This window comes from Artemia sp. Qi Xiang Cuo, chromosome 2 (genome assembly GCF_049724085.1).
Source record: "Artemia sp. Qi Xiang Cuo chromosome 2, ASM4972408v1, whole genome shotgun sequence".
Taxonomy (NCBI): Eukaryota; Metazoa; Arthropoda; class Branchiopoda; order Anostraca; family Artemiidae; genus Artemia; species Artemia sp. Qi Xiang Cuo.
Window position 1 is genome coordinate 70474288 of NC_142795.1, and position 27940 is coordinate 70502227.

The 27940-nt window shown below is 36.0% G+C and overlaps 1 protein-coding gene across 4 annotated transcripts in view; it reads left to right on the forward strand.

The window, feature by feature from the left end:
* Positions 1 to 27940, forward strand: part of LOC148955565 (cysteine and glycine-rich protein 1-like) — a 121666-nt gene that overhangs the window by 53058 nt on the left and 40668 nt on the right. For all 4 annotated transcript variants that reach the window (XM_089102859.1, XM_089102851.1, XM_089102868.1 and 1 more), the window contains exon 5: positions 6520 to 6657. In XM_089102859.1, coding sequence (XP_088958985.1) covers positions 6520 to 6657 — 138 coding nt within the window. The remainder of the gene's footprint in view (positions 1 to 6519; positions 6658 to 27940) is intronic.

Consider the following 27940-nt stretch of genomic DNA (forward strand, 5'->3'; position numbering starts at 1 on the left):
AAAGATGGGGATAAGAAATGAAAAGAAGTTGGGCTCAATCTAAAGCAAAAATTAGTTTAAAGTGAAAACAAAACTAAAGCTTCATCCAGAAGGCACATAAGCGTAAAATAATTGTAAGGATAAGAGTAAAGGTTGTAATCTTCTTTAGATGATGCCATGACTGTGTTGTCATTTGTCCTTTCAAGTTGTGTTTGCCAATAAAACCCCAAACATTAAAGCTTCGTTCTAAATTCTTGCCCGGCTACTATGGTATCTACCAAGAATTCTCTTAGTTGATGTCCTGACTCCATTGACAGTAGTTTTTTTTGTCGTTTATCAGATATAATACTTTTTTGTGTCTATGTATACAGAAAGAAATAATTATATTTTTTATTGTAATAAATTGTTAAAGGAAATCTATGATCCGAGGAAGATACGGAGGAAGCCCCCCCCCCCTTCCCTGAAGAATATATAAAATTGTGTAAGATTTGGAAGTCTATTTAGTATTTTATTGGCAACAACATGTCGTTTTCAAGCTTCCTTCCTCCTGGACAAAAATTTCGCAAGTTATCGATGTTAAATGTCACAGCTTTGGTAGTTCGATAAAATTTAGGGATGGATTTAAATAGAATTTTCAAGGCTCTATCAAGGGGGGATATTATGCTAAAAGAAGTTAGCATAAATTACAATTAAACAGAGAAAAATAGGTTTAAACTGGGCAGTACAAAATTACAAAACCATAAAAAAAAGGAAACTGAATTTATAATAAGAGGGTTTCATTCTACAGTCTGCATATGCGCGTCGTTAACAATCTTGTCTCTGATCAGCTTTCTTTTAACCTTATGCATAATATTGAAGGTATAATTTAAATGTCGAGTAGCTTAACTATTTGAAAAAAAAAACAACAAAAGTTTAAACTGTAAACTATTAATTATGAAAACAAGTCATCATATACATTTTTGGACCAATCTTAGTGTAAACACTAAGAACTGCGTTTAGCAATCACAATTTCTTGTGTCGTTTTTCCATTCTCGACTTTACATTTTTATATTTCTCGACTTTATGTTTATATTTTTCTTCCTCCTTTTAACTTTATAGTCTGTTTTTAACAGTTCATTTCCGTGTTGAATTGAATTCAAAAATGTGACTTCGAACCGGCAGCGCTCGATGTAGTTCATTCTTAGGAGTAAATATTGTCTTATCTTAAAAAACGATAGATACTTAATTAATTAAAATTGAAGAAGCTAACTTTATTAGCTTTCTTAATGTTTATACTAAGATTGTTCCAAAAATGTATATGATGACTTGTTTGTATAATTGTTAGTTTACAGTTTAAACTTTTTTTTTCGAATAGTTAAACTATTTGACAGTTATTATTATTTTTTTAATTTTATTTTTGTTCCGAAATTTGTTTATAGTGTCAATGACTTTTGACATATTGGAGACTTGACAATAAGTACAATAAAAAAATCATGGGCGATGGATGGCATTTTGTTCTTAAGAGTTGACATTAAAAACTTTAAAGTGGACATAGAGGATGTTTTAGAATGTCAAATAAATGCTATTTTTCTGTCAGAAATCAATTAGATGTACATACGATACAGTTGTTATTTTTTAATTATTACTATGTTCTTTATTATGTTATTATTCACTATTATTATTAAATTATTCATTATTGTTATTAAATTATTTATTAATAGTATTCATTATTATTCGTATATTATTATTATTTTATTTATTATATATTACATCAATTAGATGTATATACGTTACAGTTGTTATTTTTTAATTATTACTATGTTCTTTATTATATTATTATTCATTACTACTACTACTAACAACTCACCGCTGCACCAAGCCGCCTGAGGCCAACACAGCCACGCACGCTTCTTCTCCATCCCCCTCTATTCAAAGCCTCCATTATTATACCCTCCCACGAAGTTCCTATTTCCTTTAAATCTTTCTTTATGATGTCCTCCCACCCCAGATGAGGACTACCTGCTTTCCATTTAGCCTTAGACGGTTGGCCGAAAAGAACAATCTTCGGCAATCTGCCATCCTTCATCTGCACAACGTGGCCTAGCCACATCAACCTTTCTTTCATTATATCCCTAGAAAGCAGTATTAAACCGCATTTTTCGTACAGCCTATTGTTTGAAATACGGTCAGTTAGCCGGGTACCCAGAACAATCCTTAAGCAATTTATCTGGAAAACATCTAGCAAATTATTCATTATTATTATTAAATTGTTTACTATTATTAATATTACTTATTATTATTGTTATATTATTATTATTTTATTTATTACTATGAAAATTGATCAACTAGAGTGAAATATGGATTTGAAGCTCAGGTGAATTGATGTTGCTCATCGACTTCCAACAAAGAGGCTTGTTAATTTCTGGAAATTAATATTCAGTAAAATATTGGATAATTAATAATAACCCCATTGTTTTTCGAAGGTTTTAATCTGTACCAAGCCTGTATGTTATTTTAATCTGGGAAGTAATAGATATCTTACTTACATACTTAAGCATATCAGTGATAACGCAAGGTATTGCAACAAAATACAATAAAATTTTTAAATTTCAAGAGATACGAATTTTGTATTTTCGTGGATGGAATCGAAACTGTAGAGTCTAAACATTGAATAAGAATAGCACTAGAATAATTTATTTGTCATTAAAATTACGGAAAAGTGTACGTAAGAGAGAGACGTAGAGTACGTAAGAAAAAATTTTTAATGGGAAGACGTCATGAAGAAGCTAATATGGTGGCGGTAATAGGGTTTGGCTATAATTTGTAAGTTGTTTTTTTTAATAAACTCCCGCCCAATAATAAGCTAAAATATTATACGTGGTCACTGTTTTCGTTTGTATAAGTAACCTTCGTTTATAAGTGGGAGTATTTCATTTGGATAAATATAGTCGAAGTATTTCCTCAATCAAATTTTGGTTCAGAGGCAGATCCGGGTAATTGAGGGGGGGGGGGACTGCCTAGATTTTTAATCGTTTTTTTTTCCTTTTTTCGCTGGACTGATTTGTGCGCGAATTTTAATAACATTTTTCTGCTCGATAGATTCGTGTAAATTGAAAGGGAAACCACCTAAAAGTAAAGTGCACTCACTGCAGGGGGATACCCCTTCCTTTTACTATTGTTGCTTTAAGCATAAATAGCTGAATTATCGCCATCGAGGCATAGTATATAAAAATAAGTCGAATACCTCTGATGGCATGAAATGACTAACCTTAGCTGCTAAGGCTTTTATAAGAAAAATATCTGAATGCACCCGGTAATATATCTATGTCTGAAGCACGAATTGATTTAGCATTATAAAGTATTAATCGTAGCCACGAATATGAATCTTTGGATCCAAAGATCCTATAACATGTTATTTTTCTTCACAATTGCTGAATCAAAATTTCTCTCTACAAGGTCCATACAGGCCTAGCTTGCTTAAATTGTTGGATTTGTACAGTTTTGCATGTAATTCCGTATAATTTATTCACAATAACCCGTTTTTGCCTTTTTGATAATCCCCCCCCCCTTTCCCGCTGTAAATAATTTTAAATCGTGTAACCGCCCTCAGCTATTATTAGTAAATACTCTTCACGCAATGTCGAATACTCTTCCGTCACATCACCCTGCTGACCACCGTCTTGGCCCACCTGTGAAAAAGCCCTAAAAGATTTTAGGAGATTTTGTCACAATTCCCGTAAATCTCTAGACTATCATCCCCTCCCCAACTAAGGCTGACGTAAGGCAAAGAGGATCCGATTTACATGATGGTAAAAAAATTTCGGACCTTTTTAATTTTGGCCAGTGCCAAATCTTTTTGCAAGACAGTGAAGATAATTTGAATGAATATTTTGGCCCTATGACCAAGGGCAGTCCTCAGCAAGAAAAAAATAAATTAAAGAAAAACGACTCACAACAACAATGCAACCAATAAAACCAAAAATTAAAAATTTTTCAAAACAGTCCCAGCATCCTTACTTCATTACTGATCCTGACTGATAAAAAGTGAGGTAAAACAAGGCGATTCAATGAGATGAAAGAAAAATAATTTAAAAACATGTTCTTATTGTTAATCCAGCCTTTTTGGCATCTATTGGACTGACGTCTTAATCTTCAGCTGAGTATTTTGCGCAATGCTTAATACCATATAGAGCATGTGGCCTAGCATATACCTACCCTACAGTAACCTGGTATCTTTTTCGTGGATTTTATCTATGCAACGTACGCAACGAATCAATACAGTGTATCCAACAAAAGCAAAAGAACAGATAAATATAAGCCGAGAACTAATGAGCCATTCCCGCACTCAGGTATTCTCAAGTCTTGAGATTTTTAAGATATTTCACATAATTTTCCGGTTTTTCAAACACTCGTCTTTCTTATTTGTTCTATACACCATTCTGAAATGTTTACCCGCCACCCTAAACAAATTAATGTGTATTATCCTGAGTGGATGTATCCATTTTATAAAAACTGAATCAGTTCAAACTTAATTTACGAGCCTATACTTTGCTATCAAACAAAAAATAACTTTAAAATTTTCTGAAGTGATCGTTTAAGGTTTCTTGTTTAATTAATTAGCGTCTTCTAATTAACATGATTCACAGAAATTTGAATTGAAGATGATCCGTGTCAGGATTTTGTAAAATAGGCTACTTAAACTGAAATGGCACCAAGTCTATTCTTCTTATTTAAGAAACTAGTGAAAATACCATAAGCCCTCTTCAGTCTCTTGAACTAAGATATTTGTCTGTTGCTGCAATATTCATCTAGTTAAAGGGATCCGAACGCTTTAATAACAGAACTTCCGCAACTATGAAATGCATATCATAGATGATAACTAAACGCGCGAAAACTTACTGTTAAGTGTACAAATAGGAAAACTGAGCCATTGGGGTCGGTTTTATTTAATTGGTTGGGAGGGTGTAAATGTCAGTAGTGAGCAATTCCAATCAAAAGTAGGTGATTTTTTAGGTCCAGGTCTAAGTAATATTGATTTAAGGGCTTGATACACTCACCATTTCCCAAGCTAAGAACGATCGTAATCAATCAACAGAGGCTTATTATATGCATAGTTGTATCAGTCCATAAAAGGGTGCAGACAGCATGTGCATTGACAGGTTTTTGTGTTTTTCCAGGCCAACAGTGGCCTGATGTCGTTCCAGGTCAACAGTTTGTGTGAGATCCGCTTCTCTAAACTGGTTAACATTATTGCCACCATTCATGGTAGATGCGTGGCGGCTATTTGCTGGTTCGTGTATCGTCTATGCTTTTTCTATGTTATCTGGTATCTATTAGAGTTATAAATCTATCTACGCCTGCTTTTGATAGAACGATCTTTATTCTGATGTTTGGGAATTTGACTATACAAAAATAAATATTTTTAAAATATGATTCGTGGAAATACTTTCTATCGAGGCATAGGCTCATCCGTTTTCACTTAACAGGCTTATCAATGGCTTCGTGTGCTAATCTTTTCATTTCTATTTTGCAAATTTGAAATATTTGCCAATAAACCGCAGCCTTTTCCATGAAAAAGTCAGCATGTCGTTTGCATGCATGCTTCGCTAAAGATCCGGAAGAAAAGGCTGTATCTGTCTTGCCCATTAGTCAAAAACAACGAACACCCTTCTGAATGTTCACACAACTTCAGAATGCTTTGTATTTCTGCGATTGAATTTTCTTCAGAGTGAAATTTTACGAAATGAAGCTAAGAGTCAGCCCCATGGCTCGCATCCTTACGTTTTTTTTGTTTTTTTTTATTCTATAAAGGGTTTAATGAATACTAGGAAAGTAAAAAATTGTAATTAAGCGTCGAGTAATAGTATTTGGTTTACAAGAATGAAATAATCCTCGTAAAATTTCAAAGTTTCAAAGAAATTTCCAGATTTTGGCTGACATTTGCCAATGTATTCATGGCAGAAATTTGATTGTGCTATACTTTGCACAAGTTTTTAGTAGATCACACTTTTAGTAAAATACTGTTCAATCTTTCATGCTTCATAATAATAAATTTTAGTGATCATACTATAAATAAAATACTTTTCATACTTATAACGAGGTTTTTTAATCACGCTCACTTCAAGTTGACTACATTACATGTTTTTCCATAGTGCTTTTATATCGGAGAAAAAGGTGGTGATTTTATGCCAAAAAAAAACAACACGCACAGCCACAAAATTGTCCGAAAGATTTGAACTCAATTTGTGCCCAAATTTCTGTAGAATTCATGCAAAGTGCAGGATTGTAATGAGATTGGAGTGGTAGATATAAGTTTTCGGGCGACGTTGCCGTCAATTATAGTCTGATTGAAAAAGTTATAGTATAGAGGTCACTTGCACCGCCGTATGAAAAGTTATAAATTGAGAAGTTACGAAGAACATTTTATAACACCTTGGAATACGATTTCTTATTTTATATTTTTCTTCCAGAAACGTTTTTTGTCGTTTTTATTATCTTTAAAGAAGCCAAGTATTTTCTGTTTATAATAGTCTTGTATCATTGAAATTCTTTCTAATCCAGGAAAAGCTGTGTACATGGCAGAGAAAATGATGGGAGGTGGAAAGGCGTGGCATATCTCCTGTTTTGTTTGCAGTGGCTGTTCAAAAAGACTCGAATCCATAACGCTTTGTGAAAGAGAAGGGGAGCTCTATTGTCGAAGTAAGTCCACATACTAATAAAATACTACTTTAAGCTAGAACCAGCTGGAACGGTTTGTGCTTTGGCGCTAATGGGGTTGAAAATACTAGTGTCACAGGCAATATAACTGTTCTTATCGGAGATAAAAAGTAAAATAAAAACTTAAACTACCTGTGATATAAGCAATATAGCAATCTTGGACCAAATTAGGAAATAGTTGACTGAATTCGTCATTGTCATCATTATTTATGACCTGTCATAAAAAAAACTGGGTTGACCCCAGAAAAAAAATCAAGAAAAACAAAAAAGAAACAATAGAAATAAAAAAAAATACTTTGACAACTACAAACAGGGGACAAACAGAAAAGACCAAAAATGGGAAGACTCTTGATATTCAGTAGAAATATCACGAATGCGCTTCTCAATAATCCCAGATGGGTTTACCAATCGTATATATTTTCTGCAGAAAAGAGTTAGTTGTCCATGTTGGCAGTTCCATCAGATACTTTGCAAATTAAAAACTGGAGTTAGACTGGGTTACTTGACAGCATTCATTATTTTGCTTTGGGGAAAACAGTTTGAATGTTAAGTCTTGTGATTTTCCTAGTGGTTTTGATACTGACCTCATAAGGCAGGTGCTAATTGAGGCTTTGTTATTGCCAAGGGATACACGATTTTAGATTCTGGAGGGAATTAATGTTTTATATTTACTTTTGTCGGGCAACATTTTACAATACCGGATTGCATATGCATATATTACAAAGCTTTAATTTACCCTTAATGCTTGTTTTCCTAAGTAATAATTTTGTAATAGTAATTTTGTAAGCAGAATTATTTTTTTTCTGCATTTTGGTCATAGATAAGATTAGATTTATTGCAAAAAGCTAGTTGGCCATAGCAACACATAATACAGTCTACAAACAAAGCTCAGGAACAAAATACAACTTTACACATTCAAAATCAAAAAAAGAAAAAAGAACAACAAAACGACAAAAAGAGAAACACACCAAGGTTCAACATTTTAACCAACAAACACTAATCATAATAAAATTCAAATCTTAAAAAACCGTAACAAGCTATCCCCTCAAACATGTTTCTCTATGTTTAATCCCTAAACGAAGAAACTTACACTACTGTTTAATAGCACATGCGTTCCTCTCAGGCATCCGGTCCATTAACCAGCATTCACTCCCAAACACTCGTCCAAGACATTCGTTCCGCAACTCAGACAGCTCTTCACACTCGGATACAAAATGAAATAAGTTCTGATTCACACATCCACACATTGGGCAAAAATAAGGGTCAGCCGCCAGCCTAAACTTTCCAAAAAATTTCCTTCTCTCGCCTAAATCCAAACTATCCCCTCTTACCAACAACAAATTCTTCAATTTCTCTCTATTCAACCCAAATTAAAATAAACATCCTCCCCCCAGCAGTCTTTAGTGTGGGAGTAAAGCTTAAAAGACATAGATTGGTCCTTATGGGCTTGCCACTCTTGGATTTCTTGGTCATTTAGGATTCGCTTGACTTCCTTCCATACTGACACGGTTTCATCCATAGGGTTTTTTCCTTCATTCCACATCTCTGAAAGGCCACAAAGGTCCAGTATTTTCTTGACCTGATTTAGCCATGAATCCCGTCTACCGTCTTTCAAGCTCTCCAAATAAGCTGACTGAAGAAGCCGAACTCTAGGTAGCCTAATTATCTTCCCCCATAATTTTACCATTCTAACCAATATAACACTCCTTAAAGAGAAAAGCCCCAAATCTCCTTTCAGTACCACTGAACTAAATGAATCCTTCAAGCCTAAAATTCTCTTAAAATATCTTGGCTGAACCACTTCTAGCTTAGCTGCTTTAGCAAATCCCAAACCTCAGAGCCCCAATGTAGACTAGAAGCTACTTTTGTCCGGAAAACTCTTTTCTGGATCCTCATATCAGCTAGCTAACCTAAATTACCTCTCAAAAGCATATTTATTAGCCTATTACCCCTTAAATTACAATCTTTTACATGCCTAGATATTCCCCTTAATGTACTAAACATAACACCCAAATAAACAAATTCTTCTTTAACCTTTAACACCTTTCCTCCAAAAATAAATTGAACCTCTGAATCAACATCTCCTTTACTCCTAAATACTAGTAGTTCTAATTTCTTAGCGTTCAACTCTAAATCCTTCTTTTCTAAATAGTTTTTCATTATATATAATTGATTCTGAAAATAGTCTCTACTATCTACCATTAGAGCTGTCATCCACGAACAACATACATAATAACCTAAGTCAATCCAAAGATACATAAGGGCCTCCATTATTTCTCATAGAACTATCTAAATAATTAACAAATAAGGAGAAAATCTTAGGAGATAAAGTATATCCTTATTTCACTCCCACGTGAGACGCAACCAACCTATAAAAATTTCCCACAGCCTTCACAACAAATTTCACCTCCGATACATATCTGCCATTATTGCCACAAAGCAAGACGGCAAGCCTATTTAATAACAGAATTTCAATTAATAACCTCCTGTTTACAGAATCAGAAGTACTTTCAGGTCTAAAAAGACTACGAATAACCAACCATTTTTCCCTCTAGCTTATTTCCTTCTCAGTACATCTGAAGTAAAAATATGGTCAACAGTGATGAATGTCGATCTGAATCCCTCTTGTATCGGGCTAAGTAATTCCTCCTTATCTAACCAATCTCTTAGCCTAAATTCCAGAACCTTACAGAACAATTTACTTACCACATTTCTCATAAAGATAGACCTAAAGTTTTTGTGTAACTTCCTATTACCTTTCTTAAAAAGAGGCACTGCTACATAAATGTCCCATGAGCGAGGCCAACAAGCTTTCTCTACTACAAACGAGAAATTTGCGGTCAACATGGGTATGTTGACCGGTTAGAAGTTGTCCTTCCTAACCTCAGGGCCTTTGTAGATATTAAATAAAAAAAAACAAGTTTTTTAAACTGAAAGTAAGGAGCGACACTAAAACTTCAAACGAACAGAAATTATTCCGTATATGAAAGGGGCTGTCCCCTCCTCAACGCCTCGCTCTTTACGCTAAAGTTTTTCATTGTTTTAAAAAATAAAGTTGCGAGACAGAGTCAAACTTTAGGTTAAAGAGCGTGGCGTTGAGGAGGGGACAGCCCCTTTCATATACGTAATACTTTCTGTTCGTTTTAAGTTTTAATGTCGCTCCTTACTTTCAGTTTAAAAAACTTGTTTTTATTTATTTAATTTCTGATCGTTTTTTAGTTAATGCAGCTTTGATTTTGGCTCACCGTCATTGAATAAGTAAACAAAATTTGCATAAAAATTTTACTTTTCTTTTGCTACATGGCTGTCTCTAAATTTGGTTCTGACGTAATTTACAAATTAACTTACGTAACGAACTTCTATATTCGTATATTTTTCTTCTGACAAAAAATACAAAGTTGCCTATTTTTGCAGATATGAGCTTGAAATCTATGTAATAAGTTTTTTTGATACGCTGCATCGGAAGCTGTGATTTTCATTAAATTTCTTTAAGTTGTAGGGGATGTTTCCCCCCTCTTTAAAAATCAGGCAAATTTTCTCAGGCCCTTAACCTTTGTTGAGTAATACTAAACTCAATAAAATTTATATATTTAGAATCAGTATTATAAGCCCATTCTTTTGATACATTTATTGACATCAAAATTTCGTTTTTAAAAGTTTCGATTGCTATTGAGCCCTATCGCTTGTTTTTTTAATTATTTTTTTTTTATTACGTATATGTTATTACGTCTATGAGGGGGTTCTCCCCTTAGTCAATACCACGCTCTTTGCGTTAAAAGTAAAAAAAAAAATTAATTCACAAACCCCTTAATCACAAAGGCCGTTTAATTGGAATAGATAGCTCTTTTGAAAGCACTAAAAAAAAAAAAAACTGTAGCGTAAAGAGTGAGATATTGACTTGGGGGCGAACACCTTCATATACGTAATAATTTCTGTTCATTTTAAGTTCTAATGTTGATTCTTACTTTCAGTTGAAAAAACTTGTTTTTTTATAAATTTAATTTCTGATCGTTTTTTAAATGATGCTTGGAAATCCGGAGCCCCCTTCATAGAAATGTCCCTTACCCCAAAGAAACATCCTCCACGGAAAGATTCTCCCGAGTAACCCCCTCCTCCAGCCCCCCCACCAGAAAAAAATCCTTCCTGTAAATGTCTGTATACTTCCCAATAAACAATACAATATGTAAGCAATGGGCAAAGTTCATAACTTGCAGCCCTTCCCCTGGGAACTGTGGGGGATTAAGTCATCCTAAAAAGACATATTTATTAGATTTTCGACTATGCTGAAAAAAATGGCCATCTCAAAATTTTAATTGGGTGACTTTGAGAAAAAAATGAGCGTGGGAGGGGGCCTAGTTGCCCGTCCATTTTTTTTGGTCACTTAAAAAGGGCACTAGAACTATTAATTTCCGTTCCATTAGCCCTCCTACGATATTCTAGGACCACTGGGTCAATACGATTACCCCTGGAAAAAAAAACAAAAAAAAAAAAACAAAGAAACACGCATCCGTGATCTTTCTTCTGGCAAAAAATAGAAAATTCCACATTTTTGTAGATAGGAGCTTGAAACTTTACAGTAGGGTTCTCTGATACGCTGAATATGATGATGGGAATTTCATTAAGGTTCAATAACTTTTAGGGGGTCTTTCCCCCTTTTTTCGAAAATCAGCCAAATTTTCTCAGGCGCGTAACTTTTGATAGGCAAGACTAAACTTGATGAAACCTATTTATTTGAAATCAGAATTAAAATCTGATTCTTTTGATGTATCTATTGGTATCAAAATTTCGTTTTTTAGATTTTCGTTTACCATTGAGCTGGGTCGCTCCTTACTTACTGTTCGTTACACTAACTGTTTGATACCATCTGTTCCTGAACACGATTTACCATTCATCTTTTTCAACTGATCCCAAATTTCTTGTTGAGATACAGGGTTAATTAAATCGTAATCATTCTGTCTTAAAGGATATGTTACCGTCCCTAGACCTAACTCTCTATCCTCTGAAGCATTCGATTCGTTCGCCCTGACATATTCTGACTCCCTATTTTCAAAATAATCTGGCCACATCTCAACTGCTGGGACATCTCCTCGTATTTCCGCGCCTTGAATTGAACATTTAATTACCGACCAAAACTCTCTAGGGTTATTCACACTATAAGCTCTCTTAATTTCCTCGTTAATTTTCATATGCCTCTCTCTCTTTTTAACTTTTTTAACCCTATTATAATCTGACCCTAATTTCCTATATTTAGGAAATTCGTTTCCTGTTTCCTTAGGAAATTTCCTTAGGAAATTCGTTTCCTGTGCAAATTCGTTTCCTGATCCAATGGGTCTGTTGCTTTAAGTAACCTGAAAACTCTAATCACCTTTTCCCTTTTCTGCCTACATGCCTAATCGAAAAAACTCTCATTTTTTCCGGCCGGATGTTTCCTATCCTGAGATAAATGCTTGATTCTATCATAAATTCTATCTTTAATTACCGAAATAGTTTGATGAAATTCAGCTGGTTCTGAAAAATTCAAAATCGAATGGCAATGATTCTGAAATTCCTCACTTTCTAGTTCTATTTTAACCAACTCTTCTTTCTCCTTGGCTATCCAAACTGTTTACGGATCCTTTCCTCACACGTAGACCTTTCATTCCCCCTTTCAGGCCGTCGAATACACGCTCTCAGATTAATACTCACTGGCAAATGGTCAGATCCAACCAGCTCTAAGACCCTGCGGTCGACCGCCTGGGGCCAAAGAGTAAAACTACATAAAATATAATCAATTAAAGTTGGGACAAACTCACTATGACGAGTAAAATCATCCATATCAAAATCTCCTCCCAACCTCCTATTCATAATTAATAGCCCATCCTTTTAAAAAAAATCTAGTAAATTCCTTTCCCATTTATTCATTTTCCGAGACCTATCCCTACTTTTCGTAATAGGGAAAACATACTCACATTCGTTCTCAGAAAAAAAAAAAATCTGACCTGGTTCATTTAAAAGGGGTTCATGAACCTGCAACTCGTCCTCTTCACTAGTATTAATTAAAAAACTTTTTCCACAAAATAAGTTTTTCAAAAAAAGTAATGAACTCCATTAAACCCAAAATGAACAAAAATAGAATCAAACAATCTACCAAGCATACAATTACCACAAATCAGCATCAATAAATAAATGCAACCCAAAACAAACAGAAATTAAAATAAATAGCAGAGTCAAACTCAGAACGAGCAGAAATTAATATGAGTAGGGTTCTGAACCCCTATGCTTTCTAAAAGCCAGAATATAATTTGTACTTTACTGAAAAAAATTCAAATGAATTCACTGAAAAAAATGGGCATTGTCAGTTTAACATACATATGCTGATATTTATTCCTTAAAATCTTAATTAATTTTTGATTTCTTAAAGTGATAAAATGAAAACATTTAAAACAGTTTTTATAAAATGGCTATCTCAAATTTTGATTGGAAGTGTTTCGGGAAATGATGGGCGGGGGAGGGGGGAATTTGCCCTCTGATCACTTTTCGACTAATAAAAAGGTACTAGTCCTCTCAATTTCTAATCGAATGAAGCTTTTACAACAAAACTTTCTATAAAAGTTTATATGCCCGAAAGGCATAACTTACGACCCTTGCCCTGAGGGCTGTGGGGGGGGGGTATCATTCTCAAAGATCTAATTTCCAGAACTTTTAACTACTTTGAACGACATGGATATATCAAAATGTTGATCGGAAATGTTTGGGAAATGATGGGTGTGGGGGGGGGGGGGATTCTCCCTCCGATTACTTTCGAGTATTAAAAATGGCAACATGCCGGGGGGGGGGGGGTCGTCACACTCAAAGATGTAATTTTTGGACTCTTAAACTACCTGTAAAAAATGGCTAGTATAAAAATGTTGATCGGAAGTGTTTGGGGGAAATGATTGGCGTGAGAGGGGGGGGATATTCGTCCTCCGATTCCAATTCTAATTTCCAGAACTTTCAACTACGTTGAACAAAATGGTTATCTGAAAATTTTGATTGGATGTGTTTAGGGAATGGTGGGTGTGAGAGGGAGGTTAGTTACCCTCCAATCACTTTCAACTATGAAGAAGGGCATTAGCCCTCTCAATTTCCAATTGAATGAACACCTTTTGAAGTTTCTATGACAACGCTATCTATAAAAACCTTATATGCCCCAAGGACAAAACTTACAAACTTTGCCTTGGGGGCTCTGGGGGGTTTTTCATCGTCAAATACATAATTTCCAGAACTTTTAACTACGTTGAACAAAATGGCTATCTCTAAACTTTGATTGAATGTATTTGGGGAAATGGTGGGCGTGAGAGAGGGTTTAGTTGCTCGCCATTCACTTTCGACTATTAAAAAGGGCACTATCCCTTTCAATTTCGAATCAAATGAGCCCTTTTTGAAGCTTCTATGACAAAACTTTCTATAAAAACCTTGTATGCCCCCAGGGCATATCTTACAACCCTTGCCCTGAGGGCAAGGGACGTTGAACAAAATGGGTATGTCAAATTTTGATTGTTGTGTTTGGGGAAATTGTGGGCGTGAGAGGAGGGTTAATTGCCCTTCAATCACTTTCGACTATTAAAAAAGGCACTAGCCCTTTCAGTTTTCAATTGAATGAGCCCTTTTTGAAGTTTCTACAACCTCGCTTCCTATAAAAAACCTTATATGCCCCCAAAGTAAAACTTACAGCCCTTACCCTGAGGGCTGTGGAGGGGGGGGGGGTCATCCTTAAACACCTAATTTTCAAAAGTTTCAACTACGTTGAATAAAATGCTATCTAAAAAATTTGATTGGATGTGTTTGGGGAAAAGGTGGGCGTGAGAGGGGGTTAATTGCCCTCAAATCACTTTTGACTATTAAAAAGGGCACTAGCCCTTTGAATTTCCAATCGAATAAGCCCTTTTTCAAGTTTCTACGACAAAGATTTCAATAAAAACCTTATATACCCCAGGGCATAACTTATAACCCTTGCCCAGAAGACTTTGGGGGGAGTGTCTTACTCAAAGGTATAATTTCCAGAACCTTCAACTGCGTTGAACAAAATGGCTATCTCAAAATTTTGATTGGATGTGTTTGGGGAAATAGTGGGCGTGGAAGGGGTGTTAGTTGCCGTCCAATCACTTTCGATTATTTAAAAGGGCACTAGCCCTTTCAACTTCCAATTGAATAAACCCTTTTTTAAATTTCTACGACAACGCTTTCTATAAAAACCTTAACGGCCCCCTGGGAATAATTTATAAACGTTGCCCTGAGGGCTGTGGGGGGGGGGGGTTATCATCCTCAATGACTTAACTTCCAAATCTTTAAATTACGTTGAACAAAATGGCTATCTCAAAATTTTGATTGGATGTGTTTGGGTTTTTGATTTTCAATCAATTTCTATCTATCTTCATGTCTGTAAGAAGTATTATTCGTATTATTTACTTTGTGTACGAGGAAATTACAAAATGTGACACTAGGGAATTTTCTATTCGTATGGCACGGGTTGTTGTTAGCCAGATCTATAAATTAGTAATACCCTTTATTTGATATTAAAGAAAAAAAGGTAAACGAGACAATTTTTAATTTATTTTCCATCTTTAAAATGAGGTGTTGAAAACGTCAGAGAGGATCTCAACTTCAGTGAAAGACGGTCTTGCATTTCCCTTTCATTCCCCGTTCGAACTTGTTTCCCTATTCTTGCATCCATCGTATCTTTAGCCAATAAACATAAAATTAACCATAAACCCTGTTAAACAAAGTGAAACATTATGTGTACTAAAATCATTTTACTTCGTTAAATTGAAATTGAAGATTATTTTATAATATAATTAAACTGGCAGTGATTTTTTGTTTTATTCTTCTTCAAAGTTTTTTTTTTTTTTAAATAAAAATAATTATATACAAGCTTTCTTTGTTTTTTCCCCTTTTTTAGTTATGATTTTTTAATCATGTCAAATGCAAATCAACAGTAATTTGTTTTTTCCCTTGTTTAAAGATTCAACATTTTATTTATTTAGAACAGCTTTCATAGTATTAGCAAAATCCTCAACTAAATTATGCAATCTCTTAGAACATAGGAAAAAGAGGAAAAAAAAACTAAGCATGATTAATGACACTTGAATAAAACGGAATGAAAGAATTGCTGAATCGATTCATTCTGCATCTTATTGGCTCGAGCCTGTTCGTGTGTCGAGTATTGGCTTAAGAGGAGGCAACAACCTACTGTGTTTGTCACTTGTGAGGAGCGACTGTCCAAATTTGCACATGAGATGGAATCTCTGTTCTCTCAGCGTTGGTATTTTTAACGTTGCAATGTTGCAGCTGCATATGTGTCATATTCGGGGCCCAGTTTTTAGATATATAACTTTTATTATATCGAGCACAAGTATATGGTATTGCAATCATTAAAATAAAATATTTGAATTTTCGCTCCTCTACAATTGCATAATGGAATATTATTAATTAGCGATAAATTTTCACTTAATGTTTTTACTTAAGTAAAAACATTAAGAAAAACATAACGATGTAAATTGTTTGGTATAGCTGTCACTTAATGGAAAATTATCACTTAATGGTGTATAGATATATATCTTTTATTATATCGAACACAAATACATGGTAATGCCATCCTTAAAATAAAACATTTCAATTTTCGCTTCTCTACAGTTAGATAATGGCATATTATCACCTAACGGTAAATTATCACTCAACGTTATTAGTTATTACTTAACATAAATTGTTTGGTATAGCCTTGCTTTAAAGTCTGTTATCTCTTATGAAATTTACCGTTGTCACTTAACGGTAAATTATCACTTGATGGTATCACTTAACGGTAAATTTTTGGTATTATTTGTTTTTAAGTTTTTCAATAAAATTAATTGTATACCAGTGCTCATTGTTTTGCTTTCTTCTTTTTAAGCTGTGCATTTTTTGTCACATCGAACACAAATAGATGGTATTGCAATTATTAATACAAAATACTTGAATTTTCACTCTTCTGCTATTACACTACGTTGTATTATCACTTAACGTGACTTAACGTGTCTTATCACTTAAGCCGTATGACTTAACGTGATTAACGTCACGTCTTTTACTCAACGGTAATTCATAAACTTAATGGTAAATTTGTTGGTATTATTTTTTAAAAGTTTTTAAATTAAAACTATTTATGTATTAGTTCTCTTTGTTTATTTTTTCCCCTTTTCGGGTTAAATATTTTTATTTTTGCTCTTCTACCATTACTTGACGGTAAATTAACAGCATACTAGTATTTCTGCTGTCTTTTAGCGATAAATTACTATCAATAGTGCAGTAATGATAACGATATGATAAGTTATCTGATAATCATCAACAGGGTATTATGCTGCTACTACTACTACTACTAACAAATCTCTACAGCACCAAGTCGACTTAGGCCATCACAGCTACGCACGCTCATAGACCATCGCAATTTGTTTAAAAATTTCCCTCTTTACACCCTCCCAAGAAGTTCCCATTTCCCTTAAATTTTCCCTTACTATTATATAATGGTCAATAAAATGAATATAGTGAGTTACGATTTTGCATGGCCAAGGTGTATACGTGTTACGTGATAATATCAAATGCGGATTCAAGCAATCCCCGTATTGATGTTTCTTTTTTGAAAATCAAGTCTGCATCTTTGGATCCTCGATATTTAAATGTTATTAGTAATGATAACAAAAGACTGGTACTGGGTAATACTCATTCATAACATAGCTGAATACGATCGGAAACCGGGGGCGTAACTTGTTATGTGGCAGGGGGAGGGGGTTGTGTTGCCTTCCCAGCTTAAATGTAGTGTTTTCAAAAGTTTTGTCAAAACTAAGATTAGTTTACATAATTCAAGCATCCACAGAAAAGGATCAGTTTTTTGTAAAATATCTTTGCCTTTATGGTACTATGTGGCTCATTTTTTCAGTTTTTACTTTCATTAATTACAAAACTTTTTCCACAAAATAAGCTTTTCAAAGAAAATTAAAGAACTCCATTAAACAAAAAATGAGCAAAACTAAAATCAAATAATCTACCAAACGTGAAAATACTACAAATCAGCATTGATAAATAAATGAAACCCAAAACGAACTGAAATTGCAATATGTAGCCGAGTCAAACTAAAGATCAGCAGGAATTGACATAAGTTGGGTGCAAAATCCCTATGCCTTCCCAAGGCCAGAACAAAATTTGTACTTTACTGAAAAAATATAAATGTTTTTACTTTTATAACTTTAATAAATCAAATAATATTAACATTTTAATTGCTAAATATCAGTATATACATATTAAACTGACAATGCACATTCATTTGTATTTTTTCAGTAAAGCTCAAATTTTGGTCGCAAAAAAATCTGTTTACTTTCTTTGATAGCTTGGATACACTTACGCTATTTGGATATGGTTAAATTTTAAGAGCAGAAGTAGCCCCGAATGTTTGAACATAATACCCTCAGTCGTTCTTGGGATACTGCTGAGATGCCTTATTGGGAATTAGCATTATCACAGTGCATTTTGATTTAATCTTAAGTCAACATTTAGTTTTTAAACATATGAAAATTTGATTTGAGGAAGACTAAAATCTATTCTACGAATCATATACAACAACTTTCTATAAAGACCTTATATGTCCGCAGGGCATTACTTACAACCCTTGCACTGAGGGCTTTGAGGGGGTTATCATCCTCAAAGACCTAATTTCCAGAACTTTCAACTACGTTGAACGAAATGGCTATTTCAAAATTTTGATTGGATGTGTTTAGGAAAATGGTGGGCGTGAGAGGGGCGTTAGTCGCTATCCAATCACTTTCAACTATTAAAAAAGACACTAGCCCTTTCAATTTCCAACTGAATATGCTCTTTTGAAGTTTGTACGACAACGCTTTCAATAAGAACTTTATATGCCCCCAGGGCCTAAATTACAACCCTTGCCCTGAAGGCTGTAGGGTGGGAGGGGTTGTCATCCTTAAAGACCTAATTTCCAAAACTTTTAACTACGTTGAATAAAATGGCTATCTAAAAATTTTGATTTGATGTGTTTTGGGAAAAGATGGGCGAGAGTTTAACTATTTTATCACTTTTAACTATTAAAAAGGGTACTAGTCCTTTGAATTTCAAATCGAATGAGCCATTTTTCAAGTTTCTACGACAAAGATTTTAATAAAAACCTTATGTGCCCCCAGGGCATAACTTATAAACCTTGACCTGAGGGTTGTGGGTGAGTTTCCTCCTTAAAAATATGTTTTCTCTCTGGAAATCAACGACCCTGAACAAAATGGCTATCTCAAAAATTTTAGTGGATGTGTTTGGGGGAATGATGGGTGTGGGGGGGGGGCTAGTTGTCCTCCAAACAATTTCGACTATTAAAAAGGGCACTAGCCCTTTGAATTTCCAGTCGAATGAGCTCTTATTGAAGTTTCTACGACAACGCCTTCTATAAAAACCTTATATGCCCCCAGGGCATAACTTAAAACCCTTGTCCTGAGGGATGTGGGGGAGTTTCCTCCTCAAAAACATATTTTATGTCCGGAAATCAAGTACGCTAGAAAAAATAGTCATTTCAAAATTTTGATTTGATATTTTGGGGGAAATTAAGGGCGTGAGGGGGGGGGGGCTTACTGCAAACAAAAAAAGTTAGAATGTTAAGAAGGGTATAATCGCGTTTAATTTAAACAAAAAATAGCCATTTTTGAAGTTTAAAATACAACCCCTTATATAAAAAACTTGTATGCCCCCAGGGCATAGCTTACAACCCTTGTCCTGAGAGTCGTGGGGGAGTGTCATCCTTAAAAACAAATTTTCTGTCTGTAAATCATCTACGCTGCACAAAATGTCAATCTCTAAAATTTTTGCTTGGATGTGTTTGGGGGAATGATGGGCGTGGGGGGGCTAGTTGTCCTCCAATCACTTTTGACTACTAAAAAGTGCACTAGCCTTTTGAATTTCCATTCGAATGAGCCTTTTTTGAAGCTTCTACGACAACGCCTTCTATAAAAACCTAATATATGCCCCCAGGGCATAACTTAAACCCCTTTCGCCGAGGGTTGTGGGGGAGTGTCCTCCTCAAAAAGATAGTTTCCATCAGGATATCAACCATGCTTAACAAAATGGCTATCTCAAAATTTTTAGTAGATGCATGTAGAGGAATGATGGGCGTGGGGGGGGGCTAGGTGCCCTCCAATCGCTTTCGACTATTAAAAAGGGCACTAGCCCTTTGAATTTCCAATTGAATGAACCCTATTTTGAAGTTTCTACGACAACGCCTTGTATAAAAAACCTCATATGCCCTCAGGGCATAGCTTAAAACCCTTGCCCCGTGGGTTGTGGGGAGTGTCCTCCTCAAAAAGATATTTTCTATCTGGAAATTAACTGCGCTGAACAAAATGGCTATCTAAAAATTTTGATTGGACGTATTTGGGGGAATGATGGGCGCGGGGGGGCTAGTTGCCCTTCAATCATTTTCGACTATTAAAAAGGGCATTAGCCACTCCAATTTCCAATCGAATGAGCCCTTTTTGAAGTTTCTACGGCACTTTCTTTGATACGATATGCCAGGGTATGGAGAAAAAAACAAAAAAACAACACATTGTATCCACATCGTTCTTTACTTAGGCAGCGCTAGCGCGCTGCCTATGATTTTCACTTGACTTGGGAAAATCGGGTCCAGCTTTGCCCCCTCCCCGTCCCTCTAGGATTTCGACGAAATTATTCCACTTTTGGAAACCTGTCTTAGCTTGAAAGCAATAACAATGAAATAAAAAAATCGATCTTTTGTCCTTCCTTTTTTTATAATTTGGGTTGTGCAATTCAGGGGATGCTTGAATTGGTCAATTCATTTGTGAAACTAGCTATTTTCGAGCACGGACAATTTGATTTTTGGTTTTTAATTTTTTAAAGCAAATACAGTTTGATTAAAAGATTTTTTAATTTTATTTATATATATTATTACTATATATTATATATATTATTATGTTTCAGTTAAAAGTGATAAAATGTACTGAAAAAATTTAGTAATATGCTTGAAATTGTAATCACAAAAATGAGATTTTCTGGAAGAAAATCTCCAGAAAATCTCTTTATACACATTAGGTCGAGGTTTATTCTGTTCTTTGTTGCAACACGGGTCGCAGTTAGGAAAGAATCGGCTCTTGTCTTACCTCTTTTTGCTGATTCTGACGTCTAACCAGGGTTGCCACCCGGTGAAAGAAAAAATCTAACTGGTCGATCGGCTTTCTTATCGTAATAGCACGAACTCTACAACACTCCTGGAAGCTTCTCAAGCTTGGTCGGATTCACCCTATTCGAGGGGATGGGGCGCTGGAATTGCAATCCCATGTTCTTCGGGACGGGTGGTTCGAGTCTTGGTGTCCTTTGGCTAGGTATGGGGGCTAATGACGCGACTCTGCAAGCTCAGCCACCTTGAACCTGGTGAGTTGATGGTTAAACGAAGTCCCATGCAACATCTGAATTTCAGACTCCAGGTGAAACAGGAAAATGCCTGGTCCTGCTGCAAATACATAATTGTTTTTTAATTGGCAAATTAATTGCAAGATACGAGACAATTCCGATTCCATCACAATTATTTTTATGCGAGAAACTCAATTGCAATTAAAAGAATTTCGTAGAACTGCTTGTTAATAAACCCACTCATTTTCATTCATCACAGGAGATTCTTTTTAAACTTGAATATTGAATAGATGGCATTGAATCAGCTGCAATTAGAAATAAGCAAGTTTCTTTTCTTTTATCATTACTCTTTCAACCCAGGTTGGACAAATTACTGGCTTACGTTGGAAATAGATTACTGATTTTAAATCATCCTTTGTTTCTTCTTCTTCTTTCGTTTTGTCCATTCTTCGAAAATAATTCTACAATGCTGCTCTGATAGAAGTTCTATCAGATTTCTCATATCGGATCAAATAGGCGAAATATTCTGTCTGCTTCTGTTTCTGATCAATGATCAGGTTTGAGCAGAATAATTTCGTTTCTCGACCTTAAAAGATTGCGTGAGTCTTAAAGCCTCTTGTATATGCACTGGTAGAAATGTATTTTTCCCATCCCTTTTCAATGAGTTTCTTTTCTACTTCTTTTTTAAAATCCAAGAATATTCTAGAAGATACCACAGCATTTTGCTTATACTATAACATGCCAACTGGAATTCTTGGTCGTTTGGACGTTTTGACTTGACAATAATTATCGTCTTCTGTCACGTTTTAGCTTAGAATATATGTTCCCTACAAACATCCAAGTTTGATAGCTATAATACAGTTTCAGATCTATCCATTCACTGAGCCATAGTTATGGTATTAGTTTGAATTTTTCTCAGACATTGGTCCAAACTTACTTCAGAAATTCGATCATTTTCCTTTTTCCGTATGTTTTTCTTTCTTTTTGGTAATTTTTCTGAAATCTAAGAAAAAATGAAAATGCAAAAAAAAATTTGGGAGACGGACAAAGCTGAATATTATCTATCGAATCATAACAAAATTGTCATCTCATGTTGAAATAGGAAAAATAGAAACATTTGAAAACTAAAAACTTTAAAACAGAATTATGGTGGTACTTAGAATTTTTTTTTAGAGAATGATGTAAACTTGGTTAAGAAATTGGATCAGTTTCCTATTACTTTATATTTTTCATACCTTTTCAGTGTATTTTTCTATTTAGAAAAAAAATGCAAAGCAAACTTCAAAAATGTATGATAATTAGGTTAATGAATAAGGCAGAATATCATCGATCGAATGATAACATAACTGTCATCTCGCGTTGAAATATTAGAACTAGAAACATTAGAAAAATAGAAACATTAAAAAAGTATTGTGTTACCTTGACTCTTTCTTAGAGAATTACCTAAGTTTGCTCAAGAAATACGATAATTATCTTGTTTTTGTATTTTTTTTTATCTTTTTGTATTTTTCTCTTTCTGTCTCTTTCTGTCTATCTATTTCTTACTCTGTCTTCTGTCTTTTTCTGTCTCTTTCTGTCTTTTTCTGTCTCTTTCTGTCGCTTTCTGCTTTATATCTAACAAAGTAGATATAAAACTTTTCTCACGGAAAGTAGTGGCACATTTTTAATACATAAATAATACACATTTCTTAGCACATATAATACGCAATACATATACAAATACAATACATTGTGCACGATGCATATAATACATGTTTTGTGACAAATGATACACATTTTTGAGACACATATTTAAAACAAAACACGCAATACATAATAAATTTAAGTGGCACATTTTAATAAATAATCACCTATCATGACTCCCTCAAAGGGGAAAAAGAATTATCGTCAAATTCTCGTTTAGATTGTCAAGCCATTAATTTTTCTTCTAGGCAAGATTGTTGATTTTAGAACGTCAGACTGTAAAAACAAAATCTAAATTTTAGAGCCATGAAGAAATAGGCTTTTTCGCCAGGACATGTGTGAAAAAGCAAGAAGTTTATTTTAACCCATTGAGCACTTGTTTATTTTGTTTCTATCAATACTGACATTAAGCTTTAAACAGAGCGATGAATGCCCTTATTAATTTTCATGTCTGATAATACTTGGGTAGTCTATCACAAAAGATTTTTTTTTTTCAGAGCCATGATATTTTATGTCATATCTCTTAGTTGTACTAAGTGTGCCATGACCAATTTCAAACATCCAAAGCTAGTTTCCGAATTCCAATATACACAGAACAGTGATTTTCCTTGCAAGTTCAATTGCTGATATTCGGATTGTCAACGACGGTTTGGAGGGTTACTAATTTTTAATGCTCGGTAATTCGATTATCAAAAATTTTCCATGATAATCTCTCAACCGGAATCTGGAATCCAGATTGTCAAGGGTAAAGATGTATGCAATTTAAATTGATACAAAAAAGTACCAACGACAAAATAATTTTCTTGTTACAAACTAGTTGGTAAATTTTTATTCGAATTGTATTTTATGAAAATACAAAATGCTCACGTTTCACCAAGCAGGAAAGATTGAAGCCCTTGCTTATTCCAGGTGGGAATCAAAGGTCAAGCTAAGCTTGTATACCTCCATGGCAGTGATGGTAGTTACAGGCAATGAGGCTCGATCTTCCGTCCCTGGGCAGCAGAGGAAATCCGTCAGCGCACCTCAAGGCGGTGGAAGGGTGTAAACACCACTGAGCTCCACGCCGAGCGATTTGGTGGCCAACGCGCTCCGGGTGACCCGCAAGACTGGGGACCTTGCGGTCAACTTTATTCCCAAGAAACATCGATGGATCTGAGACCTAGAAGAAAAGTTGTAACGGCTACGGCGTCCCCGGCAAGCGACGCGGCCCCTGTATTGGTGCGGGCGTCAAGAAGTAAACAAGCCAACCATACTACGGCGTTCCCGGCAGGTAACGCGACTTCGAATATGGCGGCGAAGTCGAAAAATCCTTTTCATGCCATGAATCTAGGAAAACCCACTACAGTCATTAAACAGGCAAAATATAGCATAAATGTGGGATGCTGGAATGTAAGATCCGTCAAACAAGAAGCCACGCAAGTTTTTATTGTCCATGAGATGGAGAAGTACAACATAGACATACTTTGCATATCCGAGACCAGAATTTCAGGTTCTGGCTCCATAGTTATTACAGCTCCTGAAACGCTACATCAATTCCATTTTTTCTACTCCGGAGTAGAGGATAATTCGGGACCCCACGGAGTTTGTTTCATCATGAACCAAAGAACCAGAAATGCTCTCCTAGAATGGGAACCAGTCTCCTGTAGACTTGCCAGAATCAGACTAAAAGGAAACCCCGCAAATGTTTCGATAATTTCTACCTATGCCCCCACCCGTGACGCTGCTGATACGACCAAGGATGATTTCTACGGCGAGCTACAGCAGCTGTCTTCTTCTGTTGCCGCACGTGATTACTTGATTGTTGATGGAGACTTCAACGCAAGAGTTGGTCCCTCTGACCAAACCACAAGACAAGTCCTGGGAAAATTTGGACAAGGTCACAGATGCAAGAATGGGCAAAGGTTGTTAAACTACGCCTTGATGAACCACCTTGTTGTCACCAATACCATATTTCAGCACAAACCTAGCCACCTTTTAACTTGGCATTCAAATGACGGTGTCACTAAGGCTCAAATAGACTTCATTCTCGTACGCCAGCGCTGGAGAAGATCCGTACAGGACTCTCGCTCTTACAACGGCGCGGACACAGGCTCGCAGTCTGGGTCTGACCACAGGCTTGTTGTTGCATAAATTTCGCTATGTCTTGCAACTCAGAGGAAAAACAAGCCCAAGGCAGGATTTGACATTAGCAAGCTCCAAGACAAAGAAGTTTGACAGGCCCTTAATTTGGAACTCACTAACCAATTTGACGCCCTTAGTTCCGATGAAAACCCAACCCCCGAGAAGAGATGGGAGACCTTTAAAACAGTGATGACAGAGACTGCTGATGAGATCCTAGGCCGAGCAAAAATCAAACGACAACACTGGATTACTGCTAGGACCCTGTCAATAGTCGGTGAGCGAAGACAAAAGATGAGCGGTCCTAAAGAAGAAACAAAAGTGCTGCGCAGACAGGTAAAACGCTCTGTTCGTCTGGACCGCCGCCAAATGTGGGAAGATGCTACCGTGTCGTTAGAGAAAGCAGCACGCTCACATGATACCAGCAAGCTTTACCAGATCCTGAAAGAGTCCGTTGGTGAGAAAGCTGCTGTCTCAGAAATAGTCAAAGACAGATCAGGAAAAATCATCAGCTGTCAGAAGGAGCGTTTAGCAAGATGGAAGGATCACTTTCAGATCCTCTTAAACCCATCCCCATCATCCGCTCCTGATGCTTTCCCACCTGCCATTTCTAAAGAACCCTACGACGTCGAGCTGGATACACCGACCAGAGCCGAAATACTAAAAGCGATCAAGACCCTGAAGAACCACAAGGCCCCAGGTGAAGACGGCCTCCCCCCGGAAGTGTACAAACAATGGCCTGAGGTCACTGCTGAACAGCTCCATGGCATTCTCGAAGAAGTTTTGAGGACCAATTCTTTCCCAAAAGATTGGAAGACATCAGTCATTCTCCCTTTCTATAAGAAAGGAGATAAAACCAAATGCAAAAATTACCGCGGAATAAGTCTTATAGACATTGCGGTCAAAATATTCGGGATCATACTCTTGAACCGCTTCAAAGGGGCAAGGGAGGAAAGAACCCGAGAAAATCAAGCCGGCTTTCGGCCAGGTAGAGGCTGTACTGATAATATCTTCGTCTTTCGCCTCATTATCCAGCAGTTTGAAAGGTACATTCTACCCCTGATCTTGATGTTCCTGGACTTCATTGCCGCCTTCGACTCTGTCACTCGCCAGAAACTTTGGAAGATCCTTGAGAACGACGGAATACCGCTGAAGTTTGTTGAACTGATGAAGGCATACTATGACGCGTCAGTGAGCCGAGTTCGAGTCTATGGTGAAGAAACTGATGAATTCCTGGTTGAGTTCAGAGTAAAACAAGGGTGTGTCCTCTCTCTGACTCTGTTCAATTATTGCGTCGATTGGGTGCTTGAAAATGCACTGTTGTCCTATCCTGGAGTTCAGATCGGACAGAATCTTTCACTGACTGACCTCGATTATGCGGATGATGTTGGCCTCCTGTCAGACCCCGCAGAAGCTTAAAATATGCTTGACAACGTGGTGGCCTGGGCAGACCTGATCGGCTTGAAAGTCAGCACAGAGAAAACGAAATTCATGGCTATTAACCACGACACAGGACCATTCACACTAACTGTCAATCAAGTTCAGCTGGAGAAAATCAACTGTTTTACATACTTAGGCTCCCATATATGCATTGACGGATCCTCCGACGCTGATATCCAACAGAGAATACAGAAAGCGCAGACAGTCTTTGCCTCCCTGCGGAAACCCTTATGGAATCGCCGCGAAGTCAGTGTCTGAACGAAAGTTTGAATCTACATGGCACTAGTCCGCACCGTTCTCCTTTACGGATGCGAAACATGGTCGGTAAAACTACAGCATGAGAATACGCTGAAGGTGTTTGAGCATACCTGTATGCGAAGAATTCTCTGAATACAGCTGCGTGACCGTATCTCCAGCGCAGATCTACGTCGAATGTGCAATATTCAGAGAGATGTTGCGCTCACTATTAAAGAACGCCGTTTGAAATGGTTGGGTCATGTTTTACGGAGGCCGCCAGAATACTTGCCTCGCCAAATACTTCTAGTCGAGCCTATTAGCTCCTGGAAGAGACGTCAAGGAGGACAGAGGAAAAACTGGTGGAACCTGGCCAAATCAGACTTTGAACCTATCGGGGGATTCAGAAAGTTCGGACACAGAGGGTCAACTCAGTGGCTTGCTTTTGCAGAGCAGCTGGCAGAAGATCGCTCAACATGGTCCAAGAAGGTCTCCAAGATCATCGATGCCGGGCGAGGTGGAAACGCCGGATTCCCGCCACAAGCAAGTAAGCAAGTAAAGATTGATCGGACTAGAACAAGGCAATAAGAATATTATTAGATGGTATGCCAGGTAAACATAGCTCGCTGCTTTGCGGAAAGAAACACTTTCTCTTTAATGGCTAATCAGTGGGTTGGAATGAAATGATCTCTCCATTCACCCTAAAGCTGTTAATTAAATGATGGGATGTATAAAATAAAGAATGAAAATAGAATGAAATTTTTGGTCAAGATGTAGGCTCGTTTGTGCCAAAAGAGGGGAACAGAAAAAAACACAACCCTCCAAATATTTAGTTTATAATAATAGTTATAGTATAGTAATAATAGTAATGATAATAATAGTAGTAAAGTAAAAGTTTAAAAAAATAATAATAGTAAATAATAATAGTGAGCAATCAACACTCGTATTTTCGAAGCACTAAAAATCGTAATAAATGAAAACCTCTAAATTAAAATAAAAATAGGCACAGTTTTGAGCCTGGATTTCATTTTAGCAGGGCTTGAAGCAAAACGAAATGTAACGGACTCAAAGATAAACACTTACACACACGCCATGTGTGTTATATGCTCCTTTGTGGGGATCAGTGCCTTGTATTTGTTGAACTATTTTTGTTTTTATAGGAGAATATATCTTACCTTATTTTATACAGTTTGGTGTTTTCTCCCTAGCCACTGAAGCAATTAAATGCTAACTTTTCACTGGGTTCACATCAGTTTTTCTTTAAAAAATATTCTTACTGAAGGTTTTACAAGGCTTGTGTTTTATCAAATTATCGTAAGTAAAATATAAATCAAATTATTATAAGTAAAATTTACATTGGACTTTCAAGTTCTCCTGCTCAAGGATT